At 35.3% G+C, this 22,872-nt stretch overlaps 1 protein-coding gene across 4 annotated transcripts in view; it reads right to left on the bottom strand.

Annotated features, from left to right (window-relative positions):
- Cdh8 (cadherin 8) overlaps positions 1–22,872 on the bottom strand; it is a 368,006-nt gene that overhangs the window by 33,360 nt on the left and 311,774 nt on the right. For all 4 annotated transcript variants that reach the window (XM_026790139.1, XM_005345543.3, XM_005345545.3 and 1 more), the window contains exon 10: positions 21,844–21,961. In XM_026790139.1, the coding sequence (XP_026645940.1) occupies positions 21,844–21,961 (118 nt within the window). The remainder of the gene's footprint in view (positions 1–21,843; positions 21,962–22,872) is intronic.

The raw sequence follows: 22,872 nt of genomic DNA, 5'->3' as shown, positions 1-22,872 counted from the left end.
AAAAAAAAAAAAAAAAAAAATGGAGGAAAATTAATAAACCCCTTAAAAAAAGATAGTAAGAATCAAAAGGAGTGAAAAGGAAATTAATAATATTGTTGAAGACCTAAACATGAAAATGGAAACAATAAAGAAAACACAAACTAAGGGATTAATGAAAATGAAAAATTTAGGAATTTTAACAGAAAATCCCAGGAAAAACTTCACCAAAAGAATGCAAGAGATAGAAAAGAAAACCTCAGACATTGAAGATACAATAAAATAAATGAATATATCAGTCAAAGAAAATGTTTAATCTCAAAAATATTCTAGACACACAGCATCCAGGAAATCTGTGATACCATGAACATTTTCTAAGAGTGATAAATATGTAGAAAATAGTTTTAAGGATGATAGAATTTTATATAAGAATAGAATCCCAGAATAAAGCCCACAAAATACATTCAAAAATCATAGAAGAAAATTTTCTTATGCTAACAAAGGAGAGTCCCATAAAGATATAAGAAGCACACAGACCAAAACTAGATTGGATCAGAATAGAAAGACCTCTCAGCACATAATAATCAGACCACTGAAGGAAGAGCAAAGGAAAAATATGAAAAGATGCAGTGGAAAAAAATAAGTAACATATAAAGGCAGAGACATTATAATTACATCTGATTTCAAAATTGAGACTTCAAAAGCAAGAAGGGCCTAGACAGATGTGCTGCAGGCTCTAAGACACCAGAGATGACAAGCTATATTCGACAAAACTTTCAATCAACATAGATGGAGAAAATAAGATTGTGCATAACAATATCAAACGAACAATAATGATCTACAAATACAGCTGTATATACAGTAGGTGCTAGAAGGAAAAGTTCCGTCAAAGAAGGCTAGCTACACACATAAAAAAAAAAAACCACACAAGAAATAAAACAGGATCCATCCTCTACCACATCAGAAAACCACACCTCAACATCAAGAATAGATACCACCTCAAGTTAAAGGGTTGGAAAAAAAACTAAAATCAAATAATACTAAGAAGCAAGCTGGTATAGTTGCTTTGATATTTGAAAATATATATATATATATATATATATATATATATATATATATATATTTCAAATGAAAACCAATAAAATGAGATAGAGAATAACACTACATACATATCAAAGAAAAAATCCATCAGGATGATATTTTAATTTTTAACATCAAAACCCAAATACAGGGGCAACCAGTTTTGTAAACAAACACACAAAACAATACTACTACAGATTATATCAAATATTGAACTTCACATACTGATAGTGGGGGACTGCAGTATCTCACTATCACAAACAGACAGGTCATCCAGACAAAACACTAAACAGAAAAATACTGGAACTAAAAGATATGAACAAAATGGACTTAAAAGACATCTATGGAATATTTCTCCCAAACAAAAAAATATATAGCTTTTTCTCTGCCACTCATGGGACTTTCTTCTAAACAGGTCACATATTCAGTCACAAAGCAAATCTCAACATATACAAAAAATAACTCCCTGCATCCTATCAGACTACCATGGATTAAAGCTAGGTATCAACAACAAGAGAAAACTTACCATCCCATGGAAACTGAACAACTTACTACAGAATTGAAAATCAGTCAAGACAGAAATAATCAAAGAAATTAAAGACTTTCTAGAATCCAACAGAAATGAATAGACATCATACCCAAACTTATGGCTTATAATGAAAGCAGTGCTAAGAGGAAAGTTGATAGCACTAAGGACAACATAAATAAATTGCATTAAAGTGGCATTTCAATTTGATTCCATTGATCCATGTATCTGTTTTTATGCCAATACCAAGCTGTTTTCATTACTATAGCTCCGTAGTAGAGTCTGAAGTCAGGGAAAGGCTTAATGTCATCATAGAACCTACATCTACTGATGTAGTAGATTAGTGCTGCTACATCGTAACTGATGGAAGTAGATACAGTGATCCACAGTCAAGCACTGAATCAAGCTTTTGGAGTTCAGTTGAAAAAAAAGGATGGGGGATCATAAAGCAAAGGTAGGTCAAGATCATGATTGGGAAAAAATCACAGAGACAATTGTTCTGAGTTAATGAGAGCTCACAGACCCTGGACTGACAGCTGGGGGACCTGCATGTGATGGAACAAGGTCCTTTGAAATGTAGGGGACAGTTATGTGGCCTGAAGTATTCGGAAGGCCTCCTACAGTGGGTCCAGGACTTACCACAGATTCTTGAACTAACTTTTTGGAGCCCATTCTGTATGGTGGAATGCCTTGCTTAGCCTTGAAGCATGGAGAAGAGACTTGACCCTGCCTCAATTTAGTATGCCAGACTTTTTTTTTGACTCCCTGAGGGAGGCCTTACCCTCTCTGAGGAGTGGGTGGGGAATGGGATTGGGGAGGTGGTGGAGGCGGGAGAAGGGGAGGTAGGATAACTCAGGATGATATGTAAAATGAAACAAATATTTTTAAGAAATTAAATTGTAAATGTCTTATACTGGCAACTTAACAGGACATCTGAATGCTCTAGAAAAATAAATAAATAAATAAATAAATAAATAAATAAATAAATAGGACTAAAATGTGGATCTAGAGGGAAGTGTATCATGACATTAATCTTCATCTCCCTCATTCAGTAGAGTGTTGAAATAGGAGCGGCGGAGCTGCGTCCCCAGCACCCGGCCGCCTGCACGGCTAGCTTTATACCCGAAATAATTACACGGAAACTGTATTCTTTTAAACACTGCCTGGCCCCATTAGTTCCAGCCTCTTATTGGCTAGCTCTTACATATTAATCTAACCCATTTCTATTAATCTTTGTAGCCCACGAGCTGGCTTACCAGGAATGATCTTAACCTGCGTCTGCCTGGAGTGGGAGAACCATGGCGACTCACTGACTCAGCTTCTTTCTCCCAGCCTTCTGTTCTGTTTACTCCACCCACCTAAGGGTTGGCCTATCAAGGGGCCTAGGCAGTTTCTTTATTCCTTAACCAATGAAATCAACAGATTGATACATGACACTCCCACATCAGTAGAGTATATTTCATGATGAACCACAGAAAAAGCATGTAGTCACGTTGTGTTAAGTGCTAATAGATGATTAAAATTAACAGGAAGTTATAAAAGATAGCATGTGTAATGTGTGGCTCTAAGACTCTAAACAACAAAGAGCATTTAAAAAATTCAATTTATGTACACGTACTCTTTCAATCAGTAGTTTTTGAGCAACTTGATCAGCACCTTGGATCATCAATGGCTCAATATCAATATCTAGAATGTTAGGAGAATTAGCATAAAGATGAACTTTCCCAGGCAATGTTTGAGTCATAGTCTTTCTGCTGATATAAATTTCAGCATTCTCACACAAGTATGATGACAACTTCATAGGTCCATGAGCATCCTTTCGTCAGAGGATCATCTCTGAATATCTATACATTTTATGAAGCTGACAGCTGTCTCTTTCTCATAAACACTTCCTACTACTGTGCACAAGAGACACAATTTGATTGATCCATCACTGAAGCCTTCTCTTTATAAAAGGAGGCATACTGTCTTGTCTTCTACATTTATGTCTTCAGCAAGTGTGGAAACAGAATTCTTATTTTCTTAAGCCTGCTGGAACTTTCCTACACCCCAACACATATAAAACACACAGACATGTGTGTATGTGTGTGTGTGTGCCTACATACTAGACTACATCCAGTTGTTACCAGTTAAGAACTTTTTTGATTGAAGCATAGATTCTCCTTTGCCTGACATGTCTCCCATTGTGAAGACTTAGTCTACCCTTTTTGAACCTTTATTGTTTTGTATCATTTTTTTTCTGTCTTCCTCTGGAGAAAATTGTTGTTCAATAATGAACAGTTTTCTTATGTATTTTCTGCAACAAAAAAAATTATAATAGATCTCTCCACAACTATGTGTCATAGCAATGTACTGCTAGATCTCTCCACATCTATGCTTCAGAACAATAAGCCACTACCTAGAGTTTTTAAATAAGAATGATTCTTGCTTGAACATAGGGAACAGTAAAGAATGACTAGGTGTTCCTTTTGCTATACTTGGCAGTCTTGTATAATCTTGGGAACATACATATTCTACCTTCCAAAGGATCAGATGCATATAAGAAAATCATTCCTTCTGACCTGGATAATACTAAACAAGTCATAATATATGCCAATATATGTCTGTACTTTTTCTTCTAGCAGAACCTAACCACATAGAAAGGGCTAACACATTAATTGATTTTTCACCAGATATGCATGGTAAGTAAGTCCCTAGTGCTAAAGACTACATGTGTTGAATACAGGGCACCAAGAAATCAATCTTAACTTGAACTTAAAGCTCCCTCTCTGGTAGTAACATTCAAGTTACGGAAGGTGCCATACTGGAAAAATCATAGTCTTACCAAGCTGTAGACACAGCATGGTACAATACCACTCTGCCGTTGGGTGAGATATAGCCAATTGTTGCAATAACTCTATGGGATAAAAAGGGATAACCTGAGATATTTCTGATTTTATTTAAGACCTACTCCACAGAAAAAAAAAAAAACTGTGTTCTCAGCACCATAAAACTGGTGATAAAACTCACATGGCTAAGAGGCCACAGGTTGTGGGGAAGATGCCACAAGTTGTGGGGAAGAGGCCACAGGTTTTGGGAAGAGGCCTCAGGTTGTGGGGAAGAGGCCACAGGTTGTGGGGGATGTGTGAGCTGAGCAAGATCTGCAGGTTGTGTGTGTGTGTGTGTGTGTGTGTGTGTGTGTGTGAGTGTGTGTGTGTTTCTAACTAGCTATATAGCTTAACTGCTTTTGATATTTTCAGGAGCATACCAATAGACTAGTATTGCTCTCACTTAGGCAAAGATGCTTCTGTGCACTAGAAGGAAGTTCATAGAAAAAAATCACAAATGGTCAATGTATTACAAATATATACCTGTTGAATATTCACCCTAAACAGGACAACTGTATTACTCCCTTTAAACCAAAGAGAATATTGAAAATGAGGGTTGGTGAGCAGAAAGAACATTAGAGTCAGAAGATAGGAAGAGCTCTATGAAACTTCTCCTTCTGGACACCACATGTCCCTTGTAATTAAGAGTGTACAGCTGCTGTGAATACCACGTACAAGGCATTTCTACCATGGGGCCTTTCAACATGTAGGCATGGATGTGGCTGATGTGGGTTGGTGATGTACATGAGGCCCCAGACATATTGGAAGATATAGAGTTAATTAATGGTTTTCAAAGGAGGAAATATCATTTATCTCGGCGGTGTAGCTACTGGTAAACTGTCCACAGTTCAGTTCATAACCCCCTGCAAGTAACCATAAACACAATGGGATTTGGGAGAAGCTTGGAATCAGGAAATGAAGTAATTTGAAGTAGGAGATCAGTCACTGTTATTAAGGGTAAGTGAGATAATGGTGAGGGAATATAATTAGAATACATTGTTTACATGGATGCATGGAATCATCAAAAATGATGTTAAATTTTTTAAAAGTAATTAAATTAGACACATAAAATTAAACATGAAAAGGAAACATTCACAACATAATTCTCATGAGCAAATAGAAAATAATTCTTTGATCTACTTAAATTTTTAATAGCCTATTATTTATTTAATTTTAGGATACTTTGTTTTCTAGAATAACCAACTAATAAAGACATCAGTATTTTAAAATAGGACACAATTTTAAATACCTTCTAGGTCTAATATTTTCTCTGAAACCTGATGGAGAAAATGCTGAAAGGGAAATTAAGGGACTGGAAGCAATTGCTGGAATAGCAGCCCCTCTTAGTAAAACATATGAAAGTGATGAAACTCTACAGTAAACAGGATAAATAGCAAATCAATGTGCAGAATAACAAAACCATAATGAAAAATATCTTTGGTAAGAGAAAATATTTCTCAAGGTTCTTCTGTCCTACTTTGGAGTTTTGTTAGTTCGTGTTAATTGTAGAAAGTAATTGGTTTCTTTATGACATTTGAATATATGCATATAAGGGATATTGATCATAGTTATCCCATCTTTTATCTTTTCTTATCTACTTATGAGAAAAATGACTTTTTACAAAATAATTATAATAGTGACTGTGATTAAAGCATATTATATACATCTATGAAACCTATCATATATACAGTGGAAGCCATTTTTTATACAAGTAATATGCACTTATAAATATGTCATGAGTTTGCAGACTTTGGTGAAATATTTTGTAGACAAAATACTAAAAGTGTTAATTAGCTTATTTTAAAAAGAGACAGACTGAAATTCAATGACAAAAAGAGTTATTCATTTTAGAAGCCTAATTTAATGAATTTTACTACCTACGAATTCCTAGTTTAAAAACCCAATCACTTACTCACTAATCCTGTCTTTCAATGAAGGAAATGATTCTCACAGTGCATGCTGTCTAGGACAGAAATCAACAGACATAAGGACAAAGTGCAGTGGGACCACCTGTTTGCATAGGTCCAGTGGTGAAAGTTTACATACTATTCATTAGGTTCCGTATCACTGGAAGCAGGCAAAATAGACTTAGCAGTGAGAAGGGAGCTTAGATGCCTTATCTATATCCATATAAAAAATGTGCCCACTCATACATAGCACAAAATGAGATAAATTTTAAATGTCTGGAGATTATACTAAGACATCTAAAACACTTTCAGATTAAACTTCTAGTTATTCCTTACAGTCTGGTCCCATAAAGGAATTTTAAGCACTCTGAAGACCCTGTTGCTCTGTTGTTATTAAGTGAGTTATGTGTAAAACAGCACTTGCTGAGGACAGCAGGCATGTGCGAGGAGCTAGAGCGGTCCTAAAGGAAAGATGAAGATCAATGAAGTAGGATATATGGGAATAAAATGAACGCCTGCCAGCCTTACAGATACACCTAAATAGTCTGCATTCTTACAAACAGTAGCAGCAGACACACGGTACAGAAAGGGCACATTCTACTTGTCAGGCATCTCATGTCTTGTCATGAACTTCAACAATTAAAGTACTGAGCAGTGAATAAATGTTATCTATGATTACACATCAATCGCCATAGCAACAGGTTAATCCTATTATCACACCTAATTTTAAGGCATCAACACAAATTCAAAAATAAGGCAGCAAACCCCAAAGTCGTTAAAAAATGAACTCAGTGGGTGCTATACTGATCCAATGATCTAAAACCTAAGTTTTCATTCATATGTGTTTGTTTGTTTACTTTGTTTACTTATTTTCTATTTTATCAAGCCGTTTGGCTCTGGCAGAGAAAAGTATCCATTCCTCACTGTTCCTTGGCACGAACAGTATAGACATTGACTACGGGTTGGCCTACGTTGTTCAGAGTCTTACAGAAGACACAGTGGGAGTGTAGAGAAGTGGGTTCACTCTACATATTGTGTTCCAGTTTGAACCAAATTGAGTGTGAAGTATCTTTTCTTGCATAGAATATAGTAGTAAGTTGATAGCAGGACAGAACCTCTTAACTTGTTTTCATATTATTATTGCTGGTCATTTTGGGAGTAATGAGAACTGGTTATATTATGGATTCTGGGTAATGGATTCTTTGCCTCAGAAATATTTCAAACACAGATGCTTCATATGTGTGTAATATAATAAGAAAGGACATTGAAAATCTTAGTCTGACAAAAGAATTATAGAAGGAGTCAAATAACCAGAATACGTTATCTGCAGACATAGTGATGCCATGATAAAACCTGTTTCTTGGCATTATTAATAAATGCTAAGTTTTGATGAGTGTATGGTTGAGATATACATACAATGCTTTCATCCTGGAAAAATTCATAGAGTTGGTACTACTGGGAATTGAGAGAAATAAAACAAAACCAAATGAAACAAAACAAGACAAAAATCAGATAAGATGTGAAAGTGATTCTGTAATCTCTTTAGTTCAAAAAGTTATCTGCATATTTAAATGACAGAGTGAAATGTCCTGTTTTAGGGACTGAATAAATAGAGAACATTCACACATTTGGGCAGCCTTCAAATGAAGTTAACTACATTCAAGTTAATTGCTAGTGTCCTCTAGTATTAGAAGATCGGTGTGCACCAGCATTCTTGCTCCAACTGTGAAATCATGATACATTATCAATGCATCCTGGATTAGAGAGGCAGCTCCAGCTTTAATTCCTTGATGTAGACAAGACAATAAATAATTTATAAAATCAACATTTCTTCTTAGCAATATTCAGAAAATAAACTAACACCCTAAAACAACATTGCTATAGTCAAAGAAAAAAAATAACATTTGAATAAAGACTAGTGCAGCTTTCAAAGTATTTCTTAAACTGATTTGTTATCTCTAAGATGCATAGGCACTGAAGTATTTGTGGATGTTTCAAAATGACCTGCTTTTCATCGACATCAGACTTTTGATCTATCTACAGAAAACAATGGATTGATAGCTGCTATCAAATTTGATAGCAGATTCTGATACAAAAAATTTCCATGCTGTGAAATTTGAGCTGCCTGTCACTTACATTATATTATGTCACATCTCACAATGACATACTGCCATGTAATACAATGTAGATCACAATTTAGACAACTGCAATTCATAACTAAACAAGAGAGTCGTTTCTTTCCAAAAGGTTTCCCAGGGAAAGGGAAGGAATCCCTTCACTAAGGTCATCTACAGCATTGATAGCACTGGCCTACCCATGCTGCCTACGTCACTCTGTATTTACTGAATCTGACTTTCATTTAAAAATGTCCTTCCTCTGCTTCTTCTGACTGTGATGAAGCTAATCAAGGCATTCCAGTAGACAGATAGGACTTAGTAGCAAAGGGCTTATGGTAGCCTAAACGATGAGTATGAATTAAAGGCTCATTCACTTTTGCAAAGCTATGGACAAATGGTCTTAAAAGATGATGTGCATATGAAACCAAGATGAAGGCACTTTATTGGAAGCATAAATTTTTGTGGGAACTGTGGGCTGCTATCCAGTATCTACTTTTCCATGGCCAGGTTACATCCAGAGAACAATTATCACAATGGAATAGCTGATCAGTCAGGTCAGTTCCATAATTTAGTCCTAGTCCAAACATAGCCATGCTTTGCAGAGCTGATACAGCATATATGACAGACAAGTCTTCTCATTTTCTAGGATGAGCCATGCGATGTATGCAGATCTTCCCATCTGAAAGCAAGCATTTGTGCTCTTTAGCAAGTAAGCATGTGACCAAAAGTAGAGGGTGAGGGAAAGACCACATCCTGAAACATCCCTCCACCACACGGTACCAAGCGTTAGAAAACCTCCTTAACCATTGCATATATTTGGTTCTAAAGACCATTTCTATTTATGGTATAGATATTTTAAATAGGAATTCTACAACTTACAAGTTTAGCGTGGTGAATTCTTTGTTCTCTCTAGTGTCCTTTGAGGAAAGCTCTTCTGGATGCAGCTACATTAAATGCTTTTTTATTTTTTATTTATTCATTTTTTCTTCAGTCACAGTGATCATTTTTTTGAAGCTAGTCATTGAAAATTGTCTGCTCTGATTCTATCATTCTATCATGCTTTAAACATTTCTGTCCTTTCTCACAAGCTCTCTCTCTCTCTCTCTCTCTCTCTCTCTCTCTCTCTCTCTCTCTCTCTTTCTCTCTCTCTCTCTCTCTGTGTGTGTGTGTGTGTGTGTGTGTGTGTATGAATATGTGAAAGATGAAGACTATAAGCACTATAAGCCCGTATGTATAATTCTAGACTTGCACCCATGGCTATTTATGAGATTCCCACTTTCTTCAACTTTTATCTGAATCATAAGTTTTCCTTTATGCTATGTCTTCTGTATTCCACAGTAATGTAATTTTTTTTGGCTTCTATAATCTTAACACCAAATAGACAAAGAGGTGAAGCTCTCTTATCTGAATTAGTGATTGATGGGAAAGACTCAGCTGTGGGTGGCACCATCCCTGAGTTGATAGTCCTAGGTTCTATAAAAAAACAAATGAGCAAGACATGAGGAGGAAACAAGTAAACAACATCCTTCCATGGTCTCTGCATCAGCTGCTTCCTCCACGCTCCTACCTGGTTTGAGTCCCTGCCTTGTCTTCCAACAATGAACTGTGACTTGGAATATGGAAACCAAATAAACCTTCTTCCCCAAAATGCTTTTGGTCATAGTGTTTCATCACAGCAATAGAAACTCCAAGACAGTAGTTTATAAGGTTGTTTATATTTGATTTTGGAAATTCTGATGCCATTTTACCCCTTTAAATACAAACCTACTTAATTGTTGAAATTAATGTATATTGAGATTAAAAGGGAATATTTCAAAATAATATTACTGAAATATTGTGATTTTTTTCAAACATATCCCTAACATAAGTCACTAACTGTTTTTCCTCATACAAGGATGTTTTATTAGGTTCCACATGGATTATTGTTAAGCACATACTCAGATTATTGCCAGTATATATTTATTCTACAAATGATGTGTTTCATGTGAAGTGTTTGTGTGTGATGTAATTAACCTATAGTCAGATTCCTATTGTTTTGGTTTTGGCACCTACCTTTAATCTACTTCTTTTTAGATAGTTCTACCTGTACTTTTCACATACACACACACATATATATATATGCACATAAAACTAAATGACTAAAACACAAAATATGTCAGTTTCAAAAGATATGGATGAGACAAGAAATCAGATATCTACACTCATTAAAAACACCCCTACCTTCTGTAAATAGCACTGTACTCTTAAGAATCCAAACCCCCCAAAAAATTCTCAGATGCTAAAACTCCTAGTCATGTGCTAAAACCTATGATTCATAAATGCTTCAATGATCCATTTCCATGAGATCCTTGCATAGGTAAGATTTGAATTTTATGATCTCTTCCTTCATTTAATATTGGAAATTGTACTTTGAGAGTTGGGCCTGGAGCTCAAAGAGGCAGAATTTACCTTTTATGCATGATCTTGGTTCAATCTATAGTAATGACAAAAAAAAGTACTTTTTATGGAAAAAAAACAAGTAATTCTTTGCTAGTAGTATATCAGTTACTTTCAAAGATATTGTGTAAAGGAACTAAGGTTGTGATTAATATTATAAAAGCAAGGATTCCCTTTGAAATGTGTATCTTTTAACTTGTAGTATGTCTACACTTTATGTCACTCAGTCTGTTGATCTTGATCGCATCATCTCTACCAGTAATTTTATTAGGATTAAGTTCTTGTAGTTTTCCTTCAGTTCTGTTCATAAATAAATACACAGTTCTTGGTTTTAATCTTTGAAATATTTAAGCTTCATTCAGGAGGATGTCTATATGTTTTTCTTTGGGTTCGGTTCTCCTTCTTATTTAGCTTCTCTAGGATCACTAATTATAGGCTCAATGTCCTTTATTTATGGCTAGAAACCAAATATGAGTGAGTACATCCCATGTTCTTCTTTTTGGGTCTGGCTTACCTTACTCAGGATAGTGTTTTCTATTTCCATCCATTTGCATGCAAAATTCAAGAAGTCCTTGTTTTTTACTTCTGAGTAGTACTCTAATATGTATAATGGCAATGGGTTTTTGATCCTACTGCATGTACTGGCTTTGTGGGAGCCTAGGCAGTTTGGATGCTCACCTTACTAGACCTGGATGGAGGTGGGTGGTCTTTGGACTTCCCACAGGGCAGGGAACCCTGATTGCTCTTTGAGCTGATGAGGGAGGAGGACTTGATTGGGGAAGGGGGAGAGAAAGGGGAGGCGGTGGCAGGAGAGAGACAGAAATCTTTAATAAATAAATAAAAAAACAAGAAATATTTAAGATTTATTTCTTTTAATTCTCTCATGTTTAAGATCCCCGTGCTAACTGTTTTTTGTCAGCTTGACACAAACCTAGACATATCTGGAAAGTAAGCATCTAAATTGATAATTGATTCCATAAGATTGCCTTCTAGGCAACTCTTTGGTGACTTTTTGATTTATGATTGATATGAAAGATTACGCCCCACTGAAAGGGATGGCATCCCTTTGAGGATACACCTAGGGACTAGAGGAAAGCAGCCTGAGTAGCCAGGGGGCACAATCTAGTTCACGACCGTATGGCCACAGACATGAAGCTAAGTCCATAGCTTGCTACATGTGTACTTGACACCCCTATTGATATAAAGGTAAAGAGAACATCTGTGTGACTCAGGACTTTTACATTTAGGTTTAACTCACTGTAAATCATTAAGACTTCAGGTTGTTATTTCTGAACAGCATAGGAATACTGTTGATATAGAATCAGTACTATAAGATCTTATCATCTATCACTTGCTTCTATCTATCTACAATCAATCAATCTATCTATCATCTATCTATCTATCTATCTATCTATCATCTATCTATCTATCTATCTATCTATCTATCTATCTATCTATCTATCATCTGACTATATAGCTATATATCATCTATCTATCTATCTATATATTTAGAGAGGAGGAAAGAGAACAACTTGGGAGAGTCAGTTTTTTTCTTTCTACTGTATCAGTTGAGGAGAGCCAACTCAAGCACTCTGACTGAGACATACAGACTTTTCCTCATTAAACAAAATAATAAACCGCTTTGAGTGATTTTTCTTCCTTTTAATGCATGCTAGATGTTTAAGATTTCTAAAACTTTTTAAAAAATATCATTTAATTTAGTGGTAAACTTCTAGGATCTTAATGACTCCGTATTACTGTAACAAATAAAAACAATCACCATGAGCATGAGACCGCCAGAGTCCAAACTAATGTAAAGCATATTGTAGATGCTCACTGAGTAGTCAGCATAATCACCACATTCTGCTATCTGTTTATAATACATGCAATGGACAATTTCATTTTGTCTTTTTTTTTTTAAATTTCCAGTTTCACCCAAACTGATATTGGGACACTTTTATCCAGTACTTAGCTGGAGCTATATAAACTCTTATAACTTGAAAAATAAAAACACATCTGAAGAAAAGGAGAAAGTAAAATATGAGCAATTTTTTTAAAGCAATGATTCCAGGAATAAACCATCAGGTTTTCAAGGACAGTTGGTGACTGGTAAGAATGTAATCACTATTTGTGCTGGTTTCCTCCTCTGCAATGCACAGAGCAAATGACAGATGGAAGGTTATAAAGTATTAGAAAAATATTCACATATATTAACCCTGTGTCACTTGAAAATAAAATGCTATCAAAAGAGTACATGTTTATCCTAAAATCATCACATACTCTGAAATTCTAATATCACTAGAATTCTAAACTCCCAAAAATAAATGGACTTGATTCATAATCTTTATAATCATGGCTTGTATTTTCCAAACAAACTATATATAGGCCATATGATGTTACTTGTATTATACTTTAAATCAAGTTCTTGTAAATGTTACCCTCCTCTTTAGGCACAAATGTTTGAGACAGGGTCTAACACTAAGGCCAAAGCACATTGGTTCTCCTAGACTGGTTCACCTATGAGCTGCAGAGGTGATGCCTATCTTTAGTTGCCTTGGGCCCTAGTCAAGTGTGTGTTATGGATGAGCACCACTGTCTCAGACTTATTACATGAGAGCTGGAGATTAAAACTCAGGCCCTTGTGCATGTGCAGAAAACACTATGACTAGAAGTGATGACGATTCATCATCTCAACTGCCATTTTAAGATTTTTTTTAAAGATTTTGAAATATGCTGGTATAATTTTTTATGTGTATTCCTGATATATATATATATATATATATATATATATATATATATATATATATATACTAATTGTTTAGCTACTTTTCTGTATTAAACTGTGTACACCTGCAAGTCATTCTTCAGTGTGTAGGTTACACTTAATATCCTATAATAAGCATCAAAATAATTTCTGGAGCAAATATCCCTTCCATATATATGCTTGATTTCTCTTAAAAACTGTGAACGAAAACAAAGTATATTGGCTTACTGTGGAACAATATGAATATGCGTTACTTTCAGTAGTTAATACATACTGACAGGTCAGAAGCTGGGCAGGAAGTTAAATGGTAAAGTCAATTTGAGAATGATGGGAAGAAGGATGGCAGAGGCAGGAGATATGCCAGTCAGAAGCTGTGCAAGCTAGATGTGCAAAAAATGAGGTAACAAGATTTGATACACATGGCAAAGCATACATAGAAATATGGGCCAATTTAAAGTGTAACAGTTAGCTAGTAACAAATTTAGGCTATCAGCTGAGCATTTAAAATTCATATTCAGTTTCTGAGTCAGTTATTTGGGAGTGGGTGGTAGGGACAAAAAATGTCCATTTACATTGGCTGCTACATCAATGACAGATACTCCCCTTGGCTTTTCACTCCATTATTCCATGTGTTCATGATGGCAATTCCTTTTCAATAGTACCAAACAGTTATGTTCTACTATAGAATGTTAAAGTCTTATCTAAGTACCTTTTATATAGTGATTTGAAGCTTGTAATCTTCCTTCTAGTTGCACAATTTTGTACAGTCTGTGTATTAGAATAGTTGAGTTTTAGTACTCTAACAATAACAGTTTCATTGAAGATGTGTAGAAGGTGAATTCTTAGGGTTGAGGGGAGGGAAATCATAAGGAGACCTTCAATAAAATAGTACAGAATAACGTAAGAAAATAAAAGAAATTGTAGAAAGATGGCTGTTCTCAGTCTACTGTGCAAAGATTCACTTTGTTTTCCAAATCACTACAATAAGCAGCCTCAACAGGCAAATAACAATACAGTCAAGCAAAAGATAGAGGTAATTCTAATAAACAAGCTTTGGGTATGAAAACAAAGCTAATGGTCATCATATTACTACCTTCCTTTACAGAGTTCATCATCCATTCTCCCTTTATAGCATCTGTAGGTGCTGTAGACTAGGCAGTAAATATACAATGTTCACAGTTTCATACATAGAAATCAATCTAATACCCTTTCCATGAACTAGACAGCTTCTAAAATTATTACCTAAAACCTTCCTTAATTAATAAAACAACCTTGCATAGAGATAGGAAGAGTCACTAATTATGCATTATCAGACTAGATCACAACTATCACGTTTTCGTAAGCAAAATAGGATTGCCATCTACAACACATACACACACACACGGTATGGTAACTGAAATCACCATATCTACAGGTCACTGTGTTACTGTAAAGGACTCATCAACATATTTTGACCTTGCACCTTAACTAAGGTGCTTCAGCATCCCTCATCTAGACTTTCTCATGATGGAAACATCAATATGAAATTCAGGGGAGAATCAGCTGTCCCTGACTATAGATTGATATCATCACTCCGACAAGTCAAATTATTTCTTAAGATGGAAATTATAGACTCAATGAAACCTAACTCTTTTTTATGTAGGGCTAGGTTCACAAATTGGGTAAGGTCTAAGAGGAAACTTTATGACAGTATAGTAGTAGAATGTGGATCATTCCACTCTAAATCAGTGTACTCTGCAGAACAGCCTATGAATTTCTACACGATATGACAAATACTCCTGTTAAATTATGGCATCCTCTCTGAGAATTCAATTGGTATTCAAAAAGTGAATCCCGAGGAGAACAGAATACACTATATAGAAGAGAAAGTCAATATCCATTTTATTGACTACGTTATTCCCAACTCACAGAGCACTCTCTGACATGTGTGAGCCACAAAATAAATGGATATCAAATAAATGAATGAGTGAATAAAGATACGATATATTATTAATAACTTTAGAGTATGTGAAAGAGACATTTCTTGATTCACGTCTGATTGAGCAGGAACCATGAGGCACTGCAAAGGAAAGCAAGCAGGGCAAACTTCACAAAACCTGATAACAATAGAGACGAGGAAAAACAGGATCCTTGAGTTATTCTTTTTTTTTTTCTTTGATGTAAAAGCATGAGGATTTTGTTAATTTTGTCATGACAGTGTCCCTCAGCAATCGAGAAGCCCAGAGACCTCGAGTAGCTGGTACAGGCTACTATTTTTTTTTAAGCCAAGGACAATGGCACGGGGTTTTGATCCTACTTAATGTTCTGGCTTTGTGGGAGCCTAGCCAGTTTGGATGTTCACCTTCCTAGATATGGACGGAGTGGGAGGACCTTGGACTTTCCACAAGGCAGGGAACCCTGACTGCTCTTTGGACTGGAGAGGGAGGGGGAGAGGAGTAGGGGGAGGGGGAGAAGGCTGGGAGGAGGGGGAGAAGAGTGGGAGGAGGGGGAGGGAAATGGGAGGCTCGGAGGAGGCAGAAACTTGTTTTTTTTTTTCCTTGAGTTATTCTTATCAAGGACGAGAAAATAACTAGATCGAGAAGACAAAGAGTGAAAGGTTTATATTCCTAAAGAAGACTTTTCAGCTTTATACATGATCGTATTTTATGTATTAGAGATCCCATGAATTTCTCTGTGAAAACTAAGCCTTGCATTTTATGATTGAATAGGAAGTCCCATTTTCTTTATGAGCAATGGCTGAAAATAAATAAAAATAACAATTTCTTGTTTTGGTGGGTATGCTATCTGAATGACTACTATATAAATGAGTTCAGTGTCCCCATAGTGGGATATAAGAAAAGATATCCACTATCATATCCACACAGCTACAATGTAGGTCCATTGCCTGGGGGAAAAACAGTAACAATGTATGTGCTATTGTTGAGGAATGGTGTCTCGAATAATGGACACCTGCGGAAAGAAATGTAATTTTTAATGAGCTTTTCTTAGTTCAAAGCATCTTAGAATGATGAAGAATTAAGGAGGCCTATGGTAGTCAGAAAGAGTCTACATGACGTATCCACTGTGAAAGGGATAATGCTCAAATTCAGCCTGGAGACATGTAACTCACTTAACTGCAGAAGAAGGAGGAAGTTTTCTTCATCCTGAACAGAATAGATTTCTTGATGGTTCCATGGGAGGGAAGATGTTCCGTCTGGCTGGCTTGTGATCAGAAAACTTGCTTTAGATTATGCCACAAATTTTGATTTTGGGAAAATAAAGAGTCTGAAATTAGCTGACAGAAAAAAAAAAAGGTTGGCAACCTAGGCAAAGTGTTTCCCTTAGAGTTCCCAGGACTCAGTATTAGGATAGTAAGTAAATCAAAGCATTGAAAAGGGAGTAGCCACTGTAGAGAGAAAGCTGAGCTTCAATTTCGTAAGAGAGATTTTAAAAAATACAGAGGAAAACTTTTTCTACCTACAAATCAATCTCAGAATCCTTCTCCTCCTCCTGGCTCTTCCTTTGTAAGTCTTTGTCTTTCTAAAATACCACCTTGGGAACAATAAGGAGATTGGCTGCAAAGTCTTTCAGTGAAAATAAATGTCTTTCTTGATGAGGTCACTCTGGAAATTACTGCTCTATATAGAAAAGAGAAAAAAATTTAAAGGAGCCTGGTTGAAATGATATGCTAGAGGAGTGATAAGGGGTTAAAATTATATTCATATCGAAAAAGATCATGTTCTGGTTATTGATGAGTGGTTTTCCACATCCCCATAGATGTCTTATTCTGAGTTTAGACGTATGCATCACAACAGAGGTCAGCGGAAGCCTGGTGCTGTTATCCTGTAGTATGGATAAGAGAACTGATACTTACAGTAAATCATTTATAGAAATGATATTCTTTAAAGATTTATTTATTTATTATGTATACAATGTTCTGCCTGCATGTGTCCCTGAAGGTCAGAAGTCGGCACCAGATCTTATTACAGGTGGTTGTGAGCCACCATATGATTGCTGGGAATAGAACTCAGGACCTCTGGAAGAACAATCAGGGCTCTTAACTGCTGAGCCATCTCTCCAGCCCTAGAAATAATATTCTTGCAGTGGATATTTTGATAGAACAAAATGTGTTAAACATATATACTTGAAGTAGACCATCAGTTGAGATCGAATTCTTAAGAAAAAGCATTAATTATAATCTGAACAAGAAAATATTTTATACATACCGAACTCATGCCACACAGGTTTACTCAAAAGCTCTATTCAGCATTTATGTCATTTACATTATCAATTATAAACATAATCATATAAAATTATTAATTATAATCCTAAAAAATTATTTGTTTAGAGTGAGATTCATATTTATGTGTTTCTCTGTCATGCTGGTCTTGGCCCCATGGCCTCAAACACACAACTTTGAATCATCCTGAGACTGAATGACAGCCCTTGAGTGGATATCTTTACAGCAGTATTAAGAGTAACTAGAAGGTTTCCAAGGAGAGGTGAAACAACTTAGAGATTCTGATTCTTTTGCTAAATGTTTTCAAGACTAACTAAGTATTAGCCAAGTTTAAGTTCACTGTGTATTTTTCTCACATAGGCCCTCCTTAAAAAGAAGAGCTTCACAGTTTTCTCCTTTCCCTGTGTTAAATCGGTTCAATATTTTAATGCAAGTCACAAAAGTTTCCATTACAGCAGTCAGTGATGTTACAATTCCAATCAAAAGATTATTTTACCTACAGTGTTCAGGCTGGAAAAAAGCAGGTTCTGCAGACCTCAAATTTCCTGAAAGCAAGATATTTCAGTATCTGTAAAAGGTCCATTTATCTTCCTTGTCTTCTTATACTGAATTGTTGGGTATTTTCCATTTCCACGGTTAGAATTGAAGCCAATACTGAAATGCGGTCAGCAAAAACTCTTTGTTTATAAATTCACCCAAGTATAAGATGAAGCAGCCAATGTCTGTACCACAAAATCAAAAGATTCAAGGTGCTCTGAAGTTTACATATGCAAAATATAAATGGCTCCTCATGTTTGACCTTTCATTTCCCCTTCTTCCATTTTGAAAATGGCCATATTATGGCAGAAATATTATTCCTATATACTTAGAAGGAGAATTATTTGTGAAATCATTCAACTGTGTAGTATAAAAGAGACAGCTCATTTCTATCTCATTTTGTCTTTGATTATGAATTAGTGGAGTGAAAATTGCATGAGGACCAATTTATTTAAGAAGAAAGATCACAACAATTTTGAGTTGGAAGATATGGCTACAAATTCCTCAGAAAATGCACAGTTTTTCAGCTGTCTGCATGAAGATCAAATTAAGTGAGAGAGTAATTTACCTATCAAGTGTAGATTTGAATGTATTGGACATTGCAAAATTTTTATTCTCATAGTCTTAAATGTGTAAATTCTGAAGATCTCAGTTTAGAAGCATCAATTCATAACCATTTAAAAGTGCAGATTAAAGGAAATAATGACTAATAATTACAAATGTAATTAGAGGATTTGATTTTTGTCTTATATTTCCAACACTAGATATCACAGTAAATGTAACAAAAATATTATCATTGACTATACTTTCTCCTATCATTAACACAGAAAGCACAAACTACGTAACAATGTCCCATTTCTTCATCTTTGTGTCTATATATACTACCTATCTATCGACCCATACAAATACTTTAAAGTTGACAAACTCTTTGATTATTTTAATTGCTTCTCTATATTACCAAGATATCTTGTTTTTATTCTTTTTCATAGTAAATATATATACTGCATATAGCAATGCAGTAGTAGCCTATGAAGGAGCTCTTGAATTTACAATCTAGGCAAAGGCAAATTGTGTATAAACTACATATCTACTCAAAAAGCCCTTCAACATCATGATTTATTCTGTGAGGGGATGCTGAATATTTGGATCCTGAATTCAAAGTCACAGTGAACAAATGTCTTACGTTCTACAAGACAGTATTAGTTTATGGTGTTTTCCAGACATAAATATGAACAGTAGCTTCTTTCTATTTAATAAAAAATCCCCCCTTGGAAAAACAAATTTTACAGTCATAATTTGCAAAACAAATGACTGTATGATTTAAAATGAACAATTGTAGTACATGGAATATTTTCTTTTTCTTTCTTTCTCTCTCTTTCTCTCTTTCTTTCTTTCTTTTCTTTTTTCTTCCTTCCTTTCTTTCTTTCTTTCTTTCTTCCTTCCTTTCTTATCCTGAGTCACTTTGTAACACTTAGACTTCTTTTCAAACCTAGGGTATAGGGCAAAATTTGGTCTCCTATTTTCTAGTTATAAAACAAAACACACAATCCATGCATCTTTGAATACTCCTCTGAATGGTTATTGCAATGTGTAACACAGCATTTTCTTTGCTTTTTTTCTACTAATTTCAAAATTACAGTGAGAACAGAGAAAATCCATTCATTATTAGATAACATTTTATTTTCAGAAATATTGTCCTTTTAAATAGCAGCTGAAATTAGACTTTCTCTGGAATCCAGTAATTTACCTTCTCATTCACACAACTCGTGGATACAGGGCCTTTCAAGGCCACAGTTTTAAAAAGACAACTCTAGAAATTATGGAATGGGCTGGAAAAACTAAGGTTCTCTGAATATAAAGTAGGAGAACACATTACTTCATGAAGATTTTTTTAAATGTAGAGTATTTTGTATAAAAATAATCCAGATACCAGTTATCTCCTGGTCAAAATAAGCAGGGGCCACATTATTTTAGATTCTCAGGTCAGTCTAGTATTCATGAATGGGCTTTTTAGCATAGGCATATACACAAGATTTCAATAAAAGATGAATCCTCCTTGCCTTCATAAAAGAACAAAAATAATGTTCTTGTATAAGAGTTTCTGATTGGGATGATGAGCATGCAAGCACTCCATCCTAAAGATGAGAGACTGAAATGTTGTCACTTTAATGTTTATAATAGTGAAAGCCGGATAGGTGAGTAATGTCTGTATAATGACCTTCTTGCTTCCTTTTCTGTGACGCATCTCTATTTATCAAAGCATCCCAAAAGAGCTAAGTAGATTGCAGTGAAAGGCAAGCCATGATACATTTAACAAGCCATAAAATGATATTTTATTTCATAACAGAATTTTATCCAAATCCATTAACCTCCTTCACACTGAGATACCAATATTCCAAACTGCTATCATGAACCAAAGTTTCGTACACTAATTGAATATAAATTCTACATGAAGCATTTGGAAAGCAAAAAATTACCTACAAGAAAACGAATAATCTGATGTAGAGATTACTAATATTCTAATGGTTAAGTCTAAGATAAATATATTAGAGCCCAATTAAAGCTAAAATTGCTTTTCCAAAATATGGTAGGTAAGGAAATATCAATATATAAATGAAATGGACTTTTAAAGGCTAAGTTATAACCTTACTTTACAATAAACCACAGAAAAATTAACTCTAGCTAAGCTATATTAGTAAGACTCTCAAAAATAATGGAATAAAGCAGGGTGGTGGTGGTACAAATCCTTAATCCCAGCACTTGAGAGGCCCGGGCAGGTGGATTTCTGTGAGTTCGAAGCCAACCTGGTCTACAAGAGCTAGTTTCAGGACAGGCTCCAAAGCTACAGAGAAACCCTTCTCATAAAACCACACACACATACACACAAAAAGAAGTAGATCAAATATTCTCCGTGTTTTAGAGAAATTAAATTAGTTTGTACTACTTCCCAAATAATAGTATAAAAAGTTCTTCAAGAAGGTTTTTGTGAACTATTTGCTATTATTAATGTTGGTCCAGGGTTAAAACAAATACCTGAGTTTTGTACCCACAAACCAGGCAATAATAAAACAGACTTTCTCTAACGATCTAATAAACATTCCATTAAAAGTTACCAACTACAAAGTGCAAACCATTTCATTCTGTGAATGAGATCTCAGGTTCTCAGTCTTCTTGGAAGAATAAGGGGATGACTGTGGTATTCCCTGGTATAACACCGATTTTCATCAACAGATTTTTATCTATAATTTCAATATTAGGAAGAAGTTACGTATCTACCTTGCTATGTTGCTGATAAATGGGCTTCAGCTACCAATGACAAAATTATTTCAACTGTATTTCCCATTTGCATTGAGAAATGACTTGCCATTTCTCAGCAATTCACAGTGCAGCATTTCACAAAGTCAACATATTTACCTTCATTTTTCTTGATGGTGAAATTTGGGTTGTTGACCATTTCTGGAAGAAGACTGTACAAGAAATAATGTCCATTTTTGGGGTCATCTTTGTCCATGGCGCTTACCGTTTGAATGACCTGTAACATAAAATGGGCATCAGCATTTCTGATCACTTCAGAGGGCTCCCATTGCTTGTAATAGGCCAGTGATATCCTTTTTGTGGTCTGTTACTTTGGTCCAAAGACTCATTTTCAGCTTTCTAAATCGTCATGGATGGTTTGTGCCAGGAATGGTTGGAGCAGTATCCATCACTTTAAAACCTCAGCTGTGATAAGTTGATGAAAATTAAGAGCATTACCTTCGTTTCCATTTGATGTCTGTGGCTTGAAATAGCAAAGTTAAGTGTATTTGAAAGTTCCACTGGGCAATTACAGGTTTCTTTCCAATTTGAGTATTTACGGGTATCTAGAATGAGATTTGGAACTGTTACAGTGACTGGAGTGGGCTTTGGGGAGGATCTTGGAGGTAAGACTCAACCTTGAATCCTCACAACACCTTTTTACCCATTAGGATATGTGTAAATACCAGATGGAGTGTCCCTCGCACAAAATTCCCTACGGGAGACCTTCCTGGGGAGCTGTGTCTGTTCTCTTCCAATAATGAATGCTGTTTTTAAAAGTTAGTGGATAATATATCAAAAAATGCTTGCCTTTTTACCCTGAGGTAACTAGATGACAGCGATCAGAAGAACGGCTGCTGTTCAGACAGATACCTATTCTTGGAATCCTACACTGGAGGTGCTATGTTCATTTTCAAAATTCATACTAACAATGCCGTGTTGCTTCCTAGGATGACAGGGGATTATCTTAACATTCATTCATGATTCCATGATATTGGTTACTTCAATAGGAAACAGTGCAGAAGAGCAAAAAAAAAATGTGGCTTATATGACATATAACAATCATATGATTCCGATAAGAATGAATCTTGATAGCAAAGGTGGCAATAGATATAGCAAAAGTGTGAGAACAAGGAAGTGCTCTCAAAA

Source organism: Microtus ochrogaster, chromosome 4, assembly GCF_000317375.1.
Source record: "Microtus ochrogaster isolate Prairie Vole_2 chromosome 4, MicOch1.0, whole genome shotgun sequence".
Lineage (NCBI taxonomy): Eukaryota > Metazoa > Chordata > Mammalia > Rodentia > Cricetidae > Microtus > Microtus ochrogaster.
This window is presented reverse-complemented; position numbering and strand designations above follow the sequence as displayed.